The sequence below is a fragment of the Sceloporus occidentalis genome, unplaced genomic scaffold, assembly GCF_023333645.1.
Source record: "Sceloporus occidentalis isolate IW3139 unplaced genomic scaffold, rSceOcc1.0.p SCAF_3, whole genome shotgun sequence".
In the NCBI taxonomy this organism is placed as follows: Eukaryota; Metazoa; Chordata; class Lepidosauria; order Squamata; family Phrynosomatidae; genus Sceloporus; species Sceloporus occidentalis.
Window position 1 is genome coordinate 10,045,204 of NW_028316983.1, and position 16,938 is coordinate 10,062,141.

Sequence of the window (16,938 nt, forward strand, 5' to 3'; positions counted from 1 at the left end):
TGCCAAGATCCAATTCAATGTTTGTAGAACACAATGCTCTGCTAGCATACTTACAAGGGTTGCCAAGAGAGGGAGGAAACAAGTGCCCACCTGGTGTGGCAGGGAGTTCCATCAGCGTGGATAGTTTGTGGGTAATGGAGCTGTGTTCAGGCATTTAACCGGTACATGATCAGCATGTTACCCAGACTATTGCACCACCCAGCCTCTATAGATTGGTGAGACTCATTTTGCAAGGATATTCAGGATGACTCTTTTCAGTATTCAAGAGCTTTTGCATCTAGGCACTGTGCTAGCATTGGATCCAGGCCCTTGAAATCTGGCCACAGATGCTCCTGAGTTCAGCGAGTACTGGAAATCCACTCTAAATCACAGTGGCTTCTGTGACTGGCTGGTTATTAATATAAACGCCTTCTCTCCTCCAAGTCTGGCTTTATTGCTGCAAACTATTGAAGAGGAAGACAAATGCTCATTGACAAGCCCTGCTGCTTAAGTAATAAACTCCATAGAGCTGTCTAGGATATTGGCAAGAGAGGATTCTCCAGTCAGGCCTTTTCAGGGAGGTTGCTTGTCAAGCAGAGAGCCTCATTCTGGAATCAAGGAAACAAGTCGGCCACATCACCTCCTGGGCCTGTAGTGGAAAGACAATTCGTGACAGCTACCCATCAGTCCGTGTGTCTGTGTATCTGCATGTGTGCGTATGTGAGTATGTATGTCAGGGAGACAATAATTGGTACAGCCTCAGCTCCTAGCAGTTCATTATAAAGTGTCAGAAGTCATTTGGCTTGTTTTAACATCCAGGTGATTCTCTGGTTTCACAAGCAGATCTCCAGACTCAACTGCAAAGAACCTCAAGCAGTCCCCCACCTCCACTCCTTCTAGGGCTGGGTGAATTGGAAAGAAACAGCATTTGCAAAAATGCAGTTCTGTTGCACAAATAAAAGATACAACAGTGACCCTAAAGCAAACTTATTACGGAATTTTCTTGGTAGGATTTGTTCAGAGAAGGTTTGCCATTGCATTCTTCTAAAGCTGAGAGCATATGACTTGCCCAAACAAAATAGCTGTGATGTCATCCTTGCAAGTAGGAATAGCACGGATGAATTTTTACATGCACATATCCAGTATAACTAGTTCAACTGGGACTTGGCCCAGCCAAGGAAGAGGGTCATTTTCACCATTTACTTTCTTCAATAGTCCCAAGTTGAATTGGTCCCCATGGTGTCCTCCCCCCCCCCCCCGCCCAATTAGCCCTCATCAACACTTTATATCTGAATCAGCCTTCTTCTCCATTTGCTCTGGAATAACAAAGCTCCCTTTTCCACCAATGAAAGCTTCCAATGCAAACAGAAGATAAGAGGGGAATCCTGTCTGGGAATGCCTGCATTCTGGGAATGAATTATGTCCCACTTAGTTGATCTCAACAATCACATCTGTAACAGAGATTCTGTGTAATGTTTTGAGGCTGTTTGCAGCATGTGTTAGCTGTGTAATCCCTATACCCACAGTGTAAAATTGGTTATGGCTCCCATAATACAAAGACAGAACATGGAAGGAGGTATTGGGGATTGTTGAAGTCCACTAAGTAAAATTCTGATGGTAAAATTTATTGAATCATAGAATCCTAGAGTTGGAAGAGACCACAAAGGCCATTCAGTCCAGTCCCCTGCCATGCAGGAACTCTCAGTGATGGAGTTTGAGTCAAATACCCCCAGGTTTTATCATTTCTACATCTGATAACCTTGCTCAGTGGCAGCTAGTGGGGTGGCAAATCTATTGTAGGTTATTGTCTAAAGTTTAAAGGACATGGTTTTTTTTTTGTGGGTTTTTGCGGGTTATGTGGCCATGTTCTAGAAGAGTCTATTCCTGACATTTCACCAGCATCTGTAGCTGGCATCTTCAGAGAAACAGCCATGGTTTTGAATTTATTTTGGGAACAGGGTTCTCAAACTGGATAGTTAGAATCATAGACTCTCAAAATTGGAGGAGACCAAAATGGCCAGCTAGTCCAACACTCTGCCATACAGGATGCACAACTGAGGTTGTCTACACTGGGGAAGAATGCCAAACTCACCTGAAGCCAGAGCTGGCAGTCCTAATGACCCCCGACTACTTCTGGAAAGATACCACAATTTCTGGCCCTTAACCCAAATTTGCTCCAAAGTGAGCAAATTCAGGGGAAAGCCTGCTGTTTCCTAGAAACTCCGGAGTGACTTCTGGTTCAGGGCAGCTGGATCAGGTCCATTTCACTCTGATTCATTGTCCACATGCCAATAGTCCACACTGTGCAGCACAGGGAAAGGAGGTGGCCTGTTTTTGGAGCTGCCACTGCAGCTTCCTTGCAGACAGGAGCTCTGTGTAAAGTTTGCCCAGTGTGCCACTATTTCTGCTGATGACAGAAATGGGCACCCAGACAAGTGATTTACAAGGGGGGTTGCTTCCAGTTTTTGGGAGGGGGGACACCCATGTGGCCTTTTGAGAATACATGGTGAGGAAAAGGGACCCTCCCCCTGGTGCATTTGCCTATTCTTGATCACTAGCATTTTATCTCATATTTACAGTACCTCCTATTTACCTAGGAGATGTGAAGAAATGTAGCTTGTTGGGCTAATAAATAATGACATCATTATCTGTTACGTTATTATTTTTAATCATATGATTAAGTCCTTATTAGCTTAAAAAGCAATGTGTTACAGGTACTGCCATTATTTGTTAATGCATTGCTTCCATGCTCTGTGAGCAGGGATGTCATCCTTCTTGCCAGACATACAATTCTCACCTTTGTTGAAAGCTAGCAGGATACCAGAAGCACAGAAAGCTTGCTTTGATATTTATTTATTTATCTGATTTCTATCCTGTTTTTCTTCTCAAATGGAACTCAGAGCAGTTTATGAAAACAATTTAAATTGAATCAGCTTAAACAAAGTGTGTTACAAAAGTTTTTAAAAGCATGAAACAGTCAATCCAATGAAAACACTATGACCAAATGATTAAAAAAGAATGATGCAAAAAAGTAATGCTGTTTTAATTTGGTTTTGCACCATTCTTTTAAAACCACCCTGTATTGTTCATTAAAAGCAGTGCACCCATTTCAAATCCCTCTACCCCAACCAGTTAAAGGCTGAAGGACTCTTTGCTTGCTGGCAAAAAATGATTTCTTGTAAAGATCATGGAACAATCTTCTAAATATCTAAATTGTGATGTCGGCCTCAGAGAGCTTATGTCTCTTTGTATGCTCTTCTCCAATTTAACTTCCTCCTTTTTTTCCTTTCTGTCCCTTTGCTCTACCCCCTCTTTCCCCCTAGTATGCCATCTGGACAGCCATCTGGGTCACCTGGAACATCTTCATCATCTGCTTTTATTTGGAGGTTGGCGGCCTTTCAAAGGTGAGTGTGGCTGAAGTCTGAACTGCCAGAAATAGTCAAAGGAAGGGGCCCGAATGGAATGGATGGGGTGGTATGGGGCAAAACAGAGAGGGGCATTGGGGGAGGACATCAAGGGAAAATGACTTCACACATCAAAGTATGGCCTGGAAGGACCTGGCAAGACAAAATGCAACCTGCACACTTTGAGATTAGGGATACAAAGAAAAAGGGGTGTGTGTGGAAAGGGGATTAAATTACTCTTCCATAAACTGGATTTAATTCAGCGCTTTAATCCCTCTTAAAAAAAAGGCTATCTATCATTGTGGGCTCATAGTGTGATTTTGGTGGGAAATTGTTTTTTTGAACTCTTGCATTGCAGTGTGCGTGTGTGTGCATGTGTGTGTGTAGGGATCTAGTTGCCCCCAGTATATTCCTTCCTTGCATGTCCTTAAAACTCTAGAACAGAAAGCCTTTGTTACATGCAAAACTCATGTTGGCATTTAAGGCAGGGGTTTTCCAGGTTTTCATTTGTGATTATTCTCTGTTCTTTGCTGTCTGTCAAATGAGTGCAGTAGGAAGTGAAATGGCCTACACCCCCAGTGTTGAAATATGTCTGTTTGAAGTAAAAGTGGCATCTAGGGTTCCCAGTTCTCAGGGCCTGGGCCTTCTTCTCTCAGTCCTCTGGGTGAGAAGAGGAATCTCAGGACAAGAGTATGGTCTTGAAAAAATGTGTGTGTGTATTCCTTATTTGTTAGACTTGGAATTTTTATTTCAATGTGTTACTCTGTGCAACTGTGGTTGATACCTCATGTATCAGGGTTAGTGACATCGGCTGGAATTCATTAATGCAGTTGTGAATGTGTAGCGGACACACTCCTCTGCAGCATATCCAGAGGAGGGCAACCAAAATGATGAAAGGTCTGGAAACCATGCCCTATGAAGAGTGGCTTAGGGAGCTGGGTGTGTTTAGCATGGAGAAGAGAAAATTAAGAGGTGATATATAATAGTCATGTTGAAATATTTGAACTGATGTCATGAGAATGGAGCGAGCTTGTTTTCTGCTTTTCCAGAGACTAGGAGATGAAGCAATTGATTCAAGCTACAGAAAAAGAGACTCCACTTCAACATTAGGAAAAACATACTGGTGGTAAGAGCTGTCTGACAGTGAAATGCACTGCTTCAGAGAGTGGTGGAGTCTCCTTTTTGGAGATTTTTGAACAGAGACTGGATGGCCATCTGTCAGGAGTGCTTTCATCATGGCAGGGGGTTGGACTGGATGGCCCTTAACATCTCTTCCAACTTTAGGATTCATTGATTCTGTGAGTTACACATTTGTGGCTGGTTCATCATATTCATGATCCCTGTGTATTCACTAGTTTAGGAATTATGTAGGCGTCTGTCAGGGAAGTTTAGGAAAATGTCAATCATCTGCTTCCTGATCTACAGAGGAACAGACCTCTCTAGCTCACAGAGGGTGGTGCCCTGTAGGTCAGCCTTTCTTGGATGAAAAAAATGGGTCCCTAACAATTAGGAAACATGGACTGGAAGAATAACAAGCAGCAAGAGTTTTGCAGTGTTTTATCCTGGTACTCATACATCCCAAATTGCTTCAGGAAATAATTCTGTTCAGAAATACATGTAGATTGATTGTTTGATTTTTGGCAAGGAAAAAATTGTATTGAATTCCAGAATTTACCATTGGCTTGAGGATTCTGGGAGTTGTAGCTAAAAATACTTTTCAAAAGTCACCTATAACATCCTTACTCTTGACAAATACAAACTGCATATCTTGGTTGGATATTTTATGCAGAGCATTGATGCCCATCTGTAGGGATTACTTTTACTGTGGTTTTCCTGCATCTTCCTTGGTTTGAACTTTTGGACTACCTTCCAAAGGTATGATTCTATGATTCTGTGATCATGCTTTCTGAAATGGAAAGAATCACATTTTCCTCAAGCGATCATCTTCAGATGTGAAGCTAAAACTCAAAGCTTGTCTACATGAGCCAGTTAAACGAGTTTTCTCCTGTCCTCACTGCGAATATGTCTACACAACACAGGGCCATATTTCCAATTCAAGTGTGGACAATTTTCATGATGTGAGGCCTATTCTGCACCAAATTTGCCCGATCCCTTTCTTACTATAATTTTTAAAAACTCACCTTTTGCTCCAGATTTTGAAAGAAAACATGGAGCATTCAGTAGTGATACAGTGAGGTGCCTAGTCATGTTACTGAGGCTGGGCACCTCGTTTCTGACCTCAGAGGGAGTAACTCACACAAAAAATGGCAGCATCGGGTGACACAGAGAGATGTCTGTATAGACAGCTACCTGGCATTGCTAAGGAGTGCAAAGGTAGCACAGGGAATCTGGGCAGCTCCTAGGCCAGAATACTTTGGGAACAGCCTGGAATATTCTGGCCAGTGTAGATGTGCCCTTAGAAATTATCAGATTTAAGATTGGAACTTGGCACCAGAATTCTGGAAATGACCTTCCTTAAATCATGTAAAGTCCTCCATTTGCTGGAGTTAATCTCAAAAGGTTGCTAGGGAAAATGACCCTGTTTTCTGCTATGCATTTGCAAAGGAAAAATTGCCATATTGTCCAACCTTCCTCTCTGATCTTTAGGGAGGTAGATGTCTATGGGTTACACATATAGAAACTTTTTCTCTCCCTTTCCCCACATCCTCATCACAAGGCCCAGATTTAATTTTGGATGTAATAGCTTGGCTAATCTGTCTATGTCAGCAGCTGGTTAATTTATAGTGACAAAATGCAAGGAAGTGTAGTGAAGTGGAAAGAATGGAGTTAGTGAACTTGGCAGCTGGTGGTAATGGCTGCCCTTTTCTGTTCAGACAGGTGATAATTCAGGTGGAGAGGAAGGTATGTGTGTGTGTAGGGAGGAAAGGAATGGATTTCAATCTATTTAACTGGTTTCACAAATGCTGCCTGTTATAGAGGGGGATGGAGAAGAGACACGCCATAATTGCTTGTTCAAGACTTAGGAGGGTCATACTCAAATTTTCTTTATGGTGGGTGTGTGCTTGGCTGGGTTTGCCATCTGTGTTTCCTCCTTGTGGCTCAAAGCTAGCAATGAAGGTCTGAAAAGATTAATTCTATGTACAGATGACAAATCTACAACAAATCCACAATACATGGATGAGGGCAGTGGGATTGTGACACCCATGACCTTTACATTTTCTGACAGTCAATCCTCCATTTCCATGGATTCTTTATCCATGGATTCAAGCATCCACAGCTTGCAAATATTCCAAAAATATATAAATTCCAGAAAACAAACCTTGACTTTGTCATTTTATATGAGAGTCACCTTTTCATTATCCATTATATTTAATGGTACTTGAGCACCCACAGTTTTTGGTCAGGGGGTCCTGGAACCAAGCCCCAGCAGATACCAAGGGCCTACTGTGCATGAAGTTCAGCTGACCATCTAGGTCAATGCAGATCCCATGTATGTACATGACAAGCAATGGGCCTAGCTCACAATAGTCTGCTTGCTATGGAGGCTTGGTCTTAATCGTAACACAGCACTCATCCTGTCTGGCCAAAAACCTTGGGATTTGAAAGGAGTTGCACCTGAACATATAGGAAGCTTTTAAAGATGTGCATAATGTACCTCTTGTTCCATTCTAATTCATCCAGGATGAACCATGCATTTGAAAACCCAAGGCAACAGATTTGTTTAAAAAACAACAACAAACAACTCCTTTTACTTTTGGACAGTTCCCTGATGACACATTGAATGGGGGTGTTACCATTGCCACAGAAGTTCTCCTCTGACCTTTCAGCAAAAGTGAAATTCCCTTTTCTACATAACAAAGGGACAGGAGTCCTCTTCCTTATTTCATCTGGAAACCCTAAGGTATCCTCTCATACAAGTAACAGGGTCAGAATCTGAGATTCAGCAGACATTTGCCCAAAGTAGAGAGACAGAAGATAGGGTATGGTATGCAAACAAAAACAAAACAAACAGCTTCATTTATATACTGTTTCATGCTGAACTAACAGTGTCTAAGTGGTTTGTAAGCTAATTGCCCCCAACAATCTAGGTACTAAACTTCAGAATGGTACACAACTTTGAGTTCGCTATATATGGTTGGATTGCAACTCTCATCTATTCTATACAGCATATCCAATGAGGAGAACTCATGAGAGTTACAGTCCTATGATATTAGAAAGGCCACAAGCTTCTCCTATGTTATTTTGAGGAGATAGAAGGGGGAGTCTGGGGAAAGGGGCTTCAGTTGGTGACTTGGGAGCTCACGGAGTCAGATGGAAACAGGAAAGTTGGAAATATTCCTATTTTGGACATCACCTATGGCCTTTCTGTAAACACTGGCATCTGATATGAATAGTGAAAAAGGAGGAAAATCATGGAAATTAATTGGAGGATTCTGGGAGTTAGAGTGTGGCAGAAATACTCTTGCAGCAATAGTAAATAAAAAAGGACCTGAAAGGTGAGAAACAGTAGGGGAATGTGATACTCTTCTTTGCGTTGATAGCATCTGAAGCCCAACTGAGATACGTATTACAGGATCTTGAAGGTGAAGATAACACAGAAGCCACCTCAAAGTTATCTGCAGGTTCAGGTCCAAAACACACTGCAGAAATATAAGTCATACAGTCCGTCATCGCCTTACGCGGGGGATCCGTTCCGGATCCCTCCGCGTAAGGCGAATTCCGCCTATGCTCGAGCCCCATTGGAAACAATGGGCCTCGTGTGCAGTGGCGTGGTGGCGCGGGCGCGCGCAGGGCGCAACGGGCGCACGCGCCTATTCAATTGAATGGGACGCGCCGCCCCTTCCCAACAATCCCAACAATCACCGTCCAGTTAGTCTGACATCAATACCAGGAAAGATTCTAGAGCAGATCATTAGACAGAGAGTCTGGCAACATCTAGAAGGCAATGCCATAATCACAAAAAGTCAACATGGGTTTCAGAGAAACATGTCATGCCAGACAAATCTAATCTCTTTCTTTGATAAAATTACCAGCTTGGTAGATGAAGGGAATGCTGTGGATATAATATATCTTGATTTCAGTAAGGCCTTTGACAAGGTTTCCCATGACATTCTTGCAAACAAGCTTGTAAAATATGGGCTAGACAAAGTAACTGTTACATGGATTTGTAACTGGTTGACTGGCCAAACCCAAAAGTGCTCAATAATGGCTCTTTTTCAGCCTGGAGAGAAGTGACCAGTGGGGTCCCACAGGGCTCTGTCCTGGGCCCAGTGCTATTCAACTTCTTTATCAATGACTTGGATGACAGAATTGGGGGCATACTTAACAAATTTGCAGATGACACCAAACTAGGAGGAGTAGCTAATACCCCAGAGGACAGGATCAAAATGACCTTAATAGATTAGAAAGCTGGGCCAAAGCTAACAAGATGAATTTCAACACGGAGAAATGTAAGGTACTGCACTTAGGGTTGAAAAATAAAATGCACAGATATAGGATCGGAGACACCTAGCTGAACGAGACTACATGTGAAAGGGATCTGGGAGTCCAAGTAGACCACAAGTTGAACATGAGTCAACAGTGTGATGCTGCAGCTAGCAAGGCAAATGCAATTTTAGGCTGCATCAATAGAAGTATAGTACAGCGCGCCCGTGCCATACGCGGCCTTGAGCATACGCGCTCAAGCCGCGGGGCGGGGCGGAGCGTCCCATTCAATTGAATGGGCGCGCGTGCCCGTTGTGCCCTGTGCGCGCCCGCGCCGCCGCACACAAGCCCCATTGTTTCCAATGGGGCTCGAGCATAGGCGGAATTCGCCTTACGCGGAGGGATCCGGAACGGATCCCCCGCGTAAGGCGAGGACGGACTGTATCTAGATCAAGGGAAGTAATAGTGCCACTCTATTCTGCTCTGGTCAGGCCCTTCCTGGAATATTGTGTCCAGTTCTGGGCGCCACAATTTAAGAAGTATGTGGAGTAACTGGAGCATGTCCAAAGGAGGGCAACTAAAATGGTGAAGGGTATGGAAACCATACCCTATGAGTTTAGTCTGGAGAAGAGAAGGTTAAGAGGTGATATGATAGCCCTGTATAAATATTTGAAGGGATGTCATATTGCGGAGAGAGCAAGCTTGTTTTCTGCTGCTCCAGAGAACGGAACCCAGAACAATGGATGCAAGCTACGGGAAAAGAGATTCTACCTCAACATTAGGAGGAACAGTAGGAGCTGTTCACAGTGGAGTGTGGTGGAGTCTCCTTCCTTAGAGGTCTTTAAATAAAGGCTGGATGGCCATCTGTCACGATGCTTTGACTGAGAGGGTGTTGGATTGGATGGCCCTTTTGATCTCTTCCAACTCTATGGTTCTATGAAATAATCCAGTTTGAGACTGCTTTAACTGCCCTGGCTCAATGCTAGGGAATTCTGGGGAGTGTAGATTTGTGAGACATTTAGCCTTCTCTATTAGAGAGCTCTTGTGCCACAATAAACTACAGTTCCCAGGACCTCAATCTCTGAAACCCATTTTCAACACTCAGAGAAAGCACATTGTACAACCTTCTGTATTAATACCAAAGTTTATTTGTTATAAAGTCTGAATAGTTGGCTTATTTCATGGCCCAAAACCTTTCTGGTCCCTGTCTAGCTACACCATACTGCTCCTTCTCTTGAATTCTAATCCCAGGCAAAGGTGGGTCCTAGAGCGTGCATAAAGTGTACCATTATGCTGATTAACATGGGTCATAAAGTGACAGGGAGCATCTCTGTAGAAATCAAGCCATAGCCTTCTCAAACCAATGGAAGATAGTCTGGGTGGGTTTATCCTCTTTTACTCCTACAACTGCCTGGTACTTTTCTATTGGAGTTATTTTAGTTCAAGAGTTCTCTCATTGCCTCTCCAACTTGTTTGCATTGTCTTCAAAAGGACAGGATGGCATTTGAAAGTGTTCCTTAGCTCACCCTGTTATTTCTGGCACGGTTTCTGTTCTTCAAAAAAGAAGATGAAAAATTACACTATATAGAACTGGAGAAGGTGCAGAAAGGGCAACCAAAATGATCAGGAGAGTGAAGCAACTCCCTTACAGGGAAAGATTACAGTGTTTGGGGCTGTTTAGCATAGAAAGACAAAAAAGGTCAAATAAAGGGAGACATGATAGAAATGTATAAATTATGGTGCAAGTAGTTAAGGAAAAAAGAAAATCTCTCCCTCCCTCCCTCCCTCCCTCCCTCTTATAATGTTAGAATTTAGGATCATCTCCTGAAACTGAAGCTGAATGTTTAAGACTGAGACCAGATAAAAAGAGGTACTTACATGTCCAAGCGCAAGGTCAGGAAATTCTTCCTAATGTTTAGGTTGAATCTCTTTTCCTATCGTTTGAATCCATTGTTCTGTGTCCTGGTCTCTGGAGCAGCAGAAAACAAGCTTGCTCCATCCTCACTATGACATCCCTTAAAATATTTCAGCATGGCTCTTATGTCACCCCTTAATCCTCACTTCAGGCTAAACGTATCCAGCTCCCCAAGTTGCTCTTTATAGGACATGGTTTCCAGAGCTTTCACCATTTTGGTTATCTTCCTCTGGACAAGATCCAATTTGTCAACATCTTTCCTAAATTGTGGTGTCCAGGACTGGACACTTGTTTCTCCCTCTCATTTAACTCATCCTCGTGGCCAGCCTTTCCAAGGCAGGCTGTCACAGCAACACCTTTCCCCAGCTGAGGCCAAATGTCAGATTAGTTGTCATCTCTCATCTTTGGCCTTGCTGGCTCTACTGAATCCTCTTGCCTGACACAGATGGTGTTGTAGTCTCTCCAGTTCCCCTTGGATGCATGGGCGAGTTCTATTCTGGTCAGTTCCACCAGCTTCTTACACATGGTAATAAATGGGGGTTGCTGGTGGTTATCATGCTAGTAGGATTATGAATCTGTTTTGACCTTCAGTCCCAATATTAAAAGGGGCCATCCCAGTTGCTGAACCTATTCTGATGCTAGGAATCAGCACTGTGGATGTCTCCATTGAGTCAGAGCAGATACACTGCCCCACTGAGATGGAAACCATTGCCTGTCATGGAAGGGACATATCTTTTGAAGCTACTAGGTTTCTCTAAGGGGACATCTGGGTGAGGTCCCTTAGACTCCTTTAATCCAGTTCCCTCTGCTTTCACCATCACATAACAACATCACACAGTCCTACACACAAGCCATTTTTTCAGAGTCTGGTGACAGAGTTTATTCAAACACCTTTGTATGTCTGTGGCACCATCAATACTCACAACCTAGAAAACTTTTAAGCAAGAATAAAAGTAATTCCCTTGCCAACTCCCACAAGACTCCGCTGCTCAACATATGCCGCCAGGAGATAAAAATGACAGCCTCCACTTTTAGGTTGATAATAAATTTTCTCGCCTGAAAACATACAAAATTATTCAACCATCAAGCTCTCATGGGGTTTGCCTTATTGGACTCAATTCATTCAGTGGGCTATTACCATGGCTTTCTCTGATAACTAATGAAAGAGAAGAAAGAAGTGAGTGAGTGTAGAAGCCCAGCTGTCTCTCTGCAACTCTTAGACTTAACCAAGAGAAAGAGAGAGAGATTTGAATAGCGATTTGCAGGGTTGGAGGGGGATGTCTGCTAATTCCCTGCAAGTCAATCAGAAAAGAAATAGATAATTCAACCTTCACAATCATTTTCTTACCCTAAAGATATGTATTTTCAATCTGCTACTTGACATTTTTTAAAAGAAAAAAAACACATTTGCAGGTTGTTGTCTCTGAGATATCAAGGTCAAGATTGAAATGAAGGGATGGAAATAGCAGATTTTTAATAAAATAAACATTAGAAAAAACTTTCTCACAGTGAAGGCTGTTTAACAGTGGAACTGCCTTTGTTAGATTTATTTATTTATTTATTTATTTATTTATTTATGGTATTTATACCCTGCCCTTCAGCCCTAATGGCTCTCAGAGTGGCTTACAATTATTATTTTTAATTAGACGGTTCCCTGCCCTCAGGCTTACAATCTAAAAGACACGAAACAAAAGGAGAAGGGAATGGTGGTGGGGAAGGGGATGAGGTCCAGTGGTTCTTCTCTCCCTCTGAGGCCTGGACCAAGGCAGATGGACTGGAGGGAGGGCTCTTCTTCTTCAGATTAGCCCTGGTGGAGCTGGGCCTGCCTGTTCACTCCCTCACAGGCTGAAGGATGACAGTTATCATGGAGGGAGGGCTCTCTTTCTTCAGGCTAGCCCTGATGGAGCTGGGCCTGCTTATTCACTTTATTTAAGGAAAAGCTGGACAGCCATTCCTCAAGAATGCTATGCTTGCATGCTTTGTTACAGACCTTGCATTGAAGAGTTGGTTGGACTAAATGAGCTATATGGTACTTTTCATTTCTACAGTATCAGTACTACTTAGTTGGTTCCCTCAAAGACCTGGCTTAGTGCAAAATTCAGTTGTATAATGTCACACAAAGGTAAAGCTTGGGAAATGTAACTTTTTGGACTGCAGCCCCCCCTCCTATTTGCAATTGAGTACTAAAGTTAAGATTTTGTAGCTTAGTGGTTAAGACGCCAGTTCTGATGATCGGAAGATCAGAAGGTTGGCAGTTCGAGGCCCAAGTACTGAATGATGGGGTGAGCTCCCATAACTAGTCCCAGCTTCTGCCAATCTAGCAGTTTGAAAGCATGCAAGTAGATAACTAAGTACCACTTCTCAGTGGGAAGGTAACAGCATTTGGTGCAGTCAAGCTGGCCACATGACCTCCAGAGCAGTCCTTGGACAACACTGACGCTTCAGCTTAGAAACGGAGATGAGCACCACTCCCTACAGTCGGTTACAACTAGACATTCATGTATACCTTTACTAAAGTCTGAATCGTCTAAGCTACAGTATTCCCCATGTGAAGGAAGTGAATAAAAAGAAAATCAACTCATATGAGATGTGGTGTTGGAGAAGAGTGCTAAGGATACCATAAACAGCCATAAAGACAAACGAATGGGTCATTGAAGAGATCACGCCTGAAATCTCCCTGGAAGCCAATATGATCAAACTGAGGCTGTCATACTTTGGCCAAAATATGAGAAGGCAAGACTCATTAGGAAAGACAGTAATGCTGAGGAAAGTGGAGGGTAGTAGATAAAGTGGAAGATCACATGCCAGATGGATAGACTCAACCAGTGAGGTCATGGGCATGAATCTACAAGACCTAAGGAGAGCAGTAGAAGATAGAGGGTCTTGGAGATGTCTCATCCATTGTTTCATGCATTGAGGCTGAGTCAAGGGCAGTCAACAGCAACAGTCCAAAAAAATCCCGAATACAACCAAATTCAGCACATTTCTGGGGGGATTCTAAAGGAAGAACATTCCTCCTAGGAGCATGGCCTCATTCAGACTAAAAAGCCACACTGAACCTTTTAGTGGAAGAACTGTGTCATATCCCCCAACTGTTCCATTTTGACAGGGATAGTCCTGATCAAGCCTCCCGCTTTTTCAGCTACTTTTCTCTCAGGCTTTCTCTCCTTCTATTTCTCCCCTTGTTCTCAGCTTACTTCAGTTGCTACAAACTGATTTCAAAGTGCAATTTCTATTCTACTAAATCAGCTGCAGGTCAGGAGGAGGAGGTGGGGTCTTGCCCTTCCCAGTAGGCTCAGGCAAAATTAAACTGCTGCAACCTCTCCTAGCTTGTGTGTTCTTTCTTTTTCTTTTCTTTTTCTTTTCTTTTTCTTTTTTGTTTGCCATCCTGACTATACTTTCATCTTGTTTAGCCATACATGCAAAATTTTGGAGGGTATAGTAAAATCATACAATAAAAGATGTGAATACTGAATCAGAATAATCAAAACCAATCAGATTCAAAGTCACATTATTGGAGGATGAAGCTACCAATGGCTACTTGTCACAATAACTGTATAATATTTCCAGTATTAGAGGCAGCATGATTCTCTATACCAGTTTCAGGGGAGTATGAGTAGGAGAGTGCAATAGGACTCAATTCTTGATTGTAGTCTTCCCAGAGACATCTGGTGGACCATGGGAACAAGATACTGGACTAGTCAGGCATTTCGTGTGATCCAGCAGACACCATATTATGTCGTTAAGCTTATATAAATGCTTTAAAATTAGGACACAAAAGATCCAGGCTTGGAATTATTCAATTATTATTTGCTATTTGATGTTTTTAATTTGTTGTCTGTTTCATTGAACCCTTTCCTGTATTGTTATGTATTATTTATATGTATTATGCCATTATTTCTTAGATTGCATGCCGTGGGCAGGTTTACTCTTAGCTAATTTATTGTTTATATGTACAGCGCTGTGCAAATCTACAGTGCTATATAAATGAAGAAGAAGAAGAAGAAGAAGAAGAAGAAGAAGAAGAAGAAGAAGAAGCTGTACTTGCACTAGACTTTCTCTAGGATGTCACTTTAACATGCAGTTTTTACGCAGTGTTAAAACTGGAAGGCTTTGCATGGAACAACCTTGTTGAATGCACTGTTTAAATAATTATAATATCCCTGTACTGTTGTTTCAGCGCATGCATGCATTCACCTTTGATGGAGTAGATTCTTGACCCACGAAAGCTTCTGTAACAATAACTGTGTGAATCTTTGAGGTCCTATCAGACTTCCTCGTTGTTGTTTTGCAGCAACAGACTCACCATGAAGCTACCCATCTGGAAATTGTCTACAAATCTTTATGTTCGTTTTCTGAACCTTGCTCAACAGGCAGAATGGGTTTAGCTCAGCAGAGGCTGTATTTTAATCTGTTTTCCAGCACTAACTAGCCCTTTCATGCTGAGAGATAAGCAACTGAGATTTATAAAGCCATTCTCCAGTCCTGAGGTCTTTCTCTCTGTGTGTCTGTTAAAGGTTTGTGGCTCTCACCTCCCTTATTTGGTCTCAGTTTTGAAAGAGAAAATAAAACAGTTGTTGAAAAGTGGAAGCAGGTCAGGACCAGTTTACAACATGCTGAGATCATAAGCAACAACAAATATGAGAGGCCCCATACTGGTAGTAAACAACAAACAAACTCACAAGCCTTTTTTGTTTTCTTCTTCTTCTTCTTCTTCTTCTTCTTCTTCTTCTTCTTCTTCTTCTTCTTCTTCTTCCTTCAAGTCATTTTCCAACTTATGGTGACCCTAAGGCAAACATATTACAGGGTTTCTTGGAAAGATTTGTTCAAAGTGAGTTTCCCTTTGCCTTCCTCTGAGATTGAGAGTGTTCCCTTGGCCAAGTGGGAATTTGAACTCTGGCCTCCAGAGTCCTAGTCCAATGCTCAAACTACTACACCACACTGGATATTTTGCCCACTTTTTCAAAGAGTGTTTCAGCTGGACTTTTCCTCCACTGTGTCATACCACCTGAGCATCCCAGCTATGCAAATCTGAACACAATTCTGCTGTTTTTATATCATCATCACCATCATCATGGCATACCCTCTAACATGTGACCGAGCAATATCAGCATGTGATTACAATGGCAATGGTTATTAATGAGGAAGAACATGCAAGCTAGGAGAGGTTGCAGCAGTTAGCTTTTGTCTGAATCTCTGGGAAAGGCAAGATTCTGCTTCCTTCTCCTCTTTGCACCGCTGAATTACTTAATTAAAACTACTTTTGGACTTTGAACTCAGTTTGCAGCAACTGATGAAAGCTGAGGGAAAGGGGGGAAAGCGGGAGGAGGATTAATTAAAAGATGATGAATCAGGACTGTTCTGCCAAATTGGAGAGTATGCTTGCAGTATGTGGGTATCTCAATTTATAGAACACATCTTATGATGATATGGTTCCTATATGACAAAAGCTCCCTGCGTGAAGAATAAGATTCAAAGGCCTCGGGGACTGATATGGAGTTGGGTTGGGAAAACGGCTTTGCAACCCCACTCCACTCCTGTGCTGCTGGCTTCCACTATTGCATCCTGTTTTGTAATGGCTGCTGTAGACTCCAGGAGATCTGTCTGTCCACCTCCATCCTCCCTGACTAAAATATTCTCAAATCAGCATTAGGGCTCAGTAGACTGGAACAGGCATCAAAAGAAAATACTTAGTTGTCTCAGTATTCACTACCTCAGGCATCACCAAATGTTGTACTACTGGATTGCTTCTTTGTGGCCTTTGCTATCTTGCTGAAAATCTTTCCAGCATTCTCACTTCACACTGAATGGTTGAAGCCACAGTACAGTTCCTTTCTATGTGAATTCACCATTGCTAGGAAAAAGTGATACAAATATCTTTCTTCTTCAGCTTTCTTTACATTGGGTTTTTTTTTAATTTTAACTCTTTTAGTTCTCTCCCTTTCTCTTTTTTGTCCTGTTAACCTCCCTACTTCCTGGCTAAACATCTCCTCCTTTCCTTCTGTTCTCTCTTTTGCCCTCCTTCTTGTCCACACCACAACTTCTCTGTGCTCTTATCTTCTCCCTCATTCCTTAATCCCTCTCTTTGTCTTGTTCTTTTTATGCTTTCACCACAATCTCTGGCTAAACATCTCCACCTTCTCTTCTCACTCTCTTTTTCCTTCTTTCTTTCCCCATGTCTGATAGTTGTAATCATCTCCTTCCTTCCCTAGCACCCATCCCTGCTTTTGTTTTCTTCTTCCTCCTATTCAGTTC

The 16,938-nt window shown here is 42.4% G+C and overlaps 1 protein-coding gene across 3 annotated transcripts in view; it reads left to right on the plus strand.

Moving 5' to 3' along the window:
* Positions 1–16,938, plus strand: part of NKAIN4 (sodium/potassium transporting ATPase interacting 4) — a 130,597-nt gene that overhangs the window by 55,262 nt on the left and 58,397 nt on the right. For all 3 annotated transcript variants that reach the window (XM_089513638.1, XM_089513640.1, XM_089513639.1), the window contains exon 3: positions 3,303–3,383. In XM_089513638.1, coding sequence (XP_089369764.1) covers positions 3,303–3,383 — 81 coding nt within the window. The remainder of the gene's footprint in view (positions 1–3,302; positions 3,384–16,938) is intronic.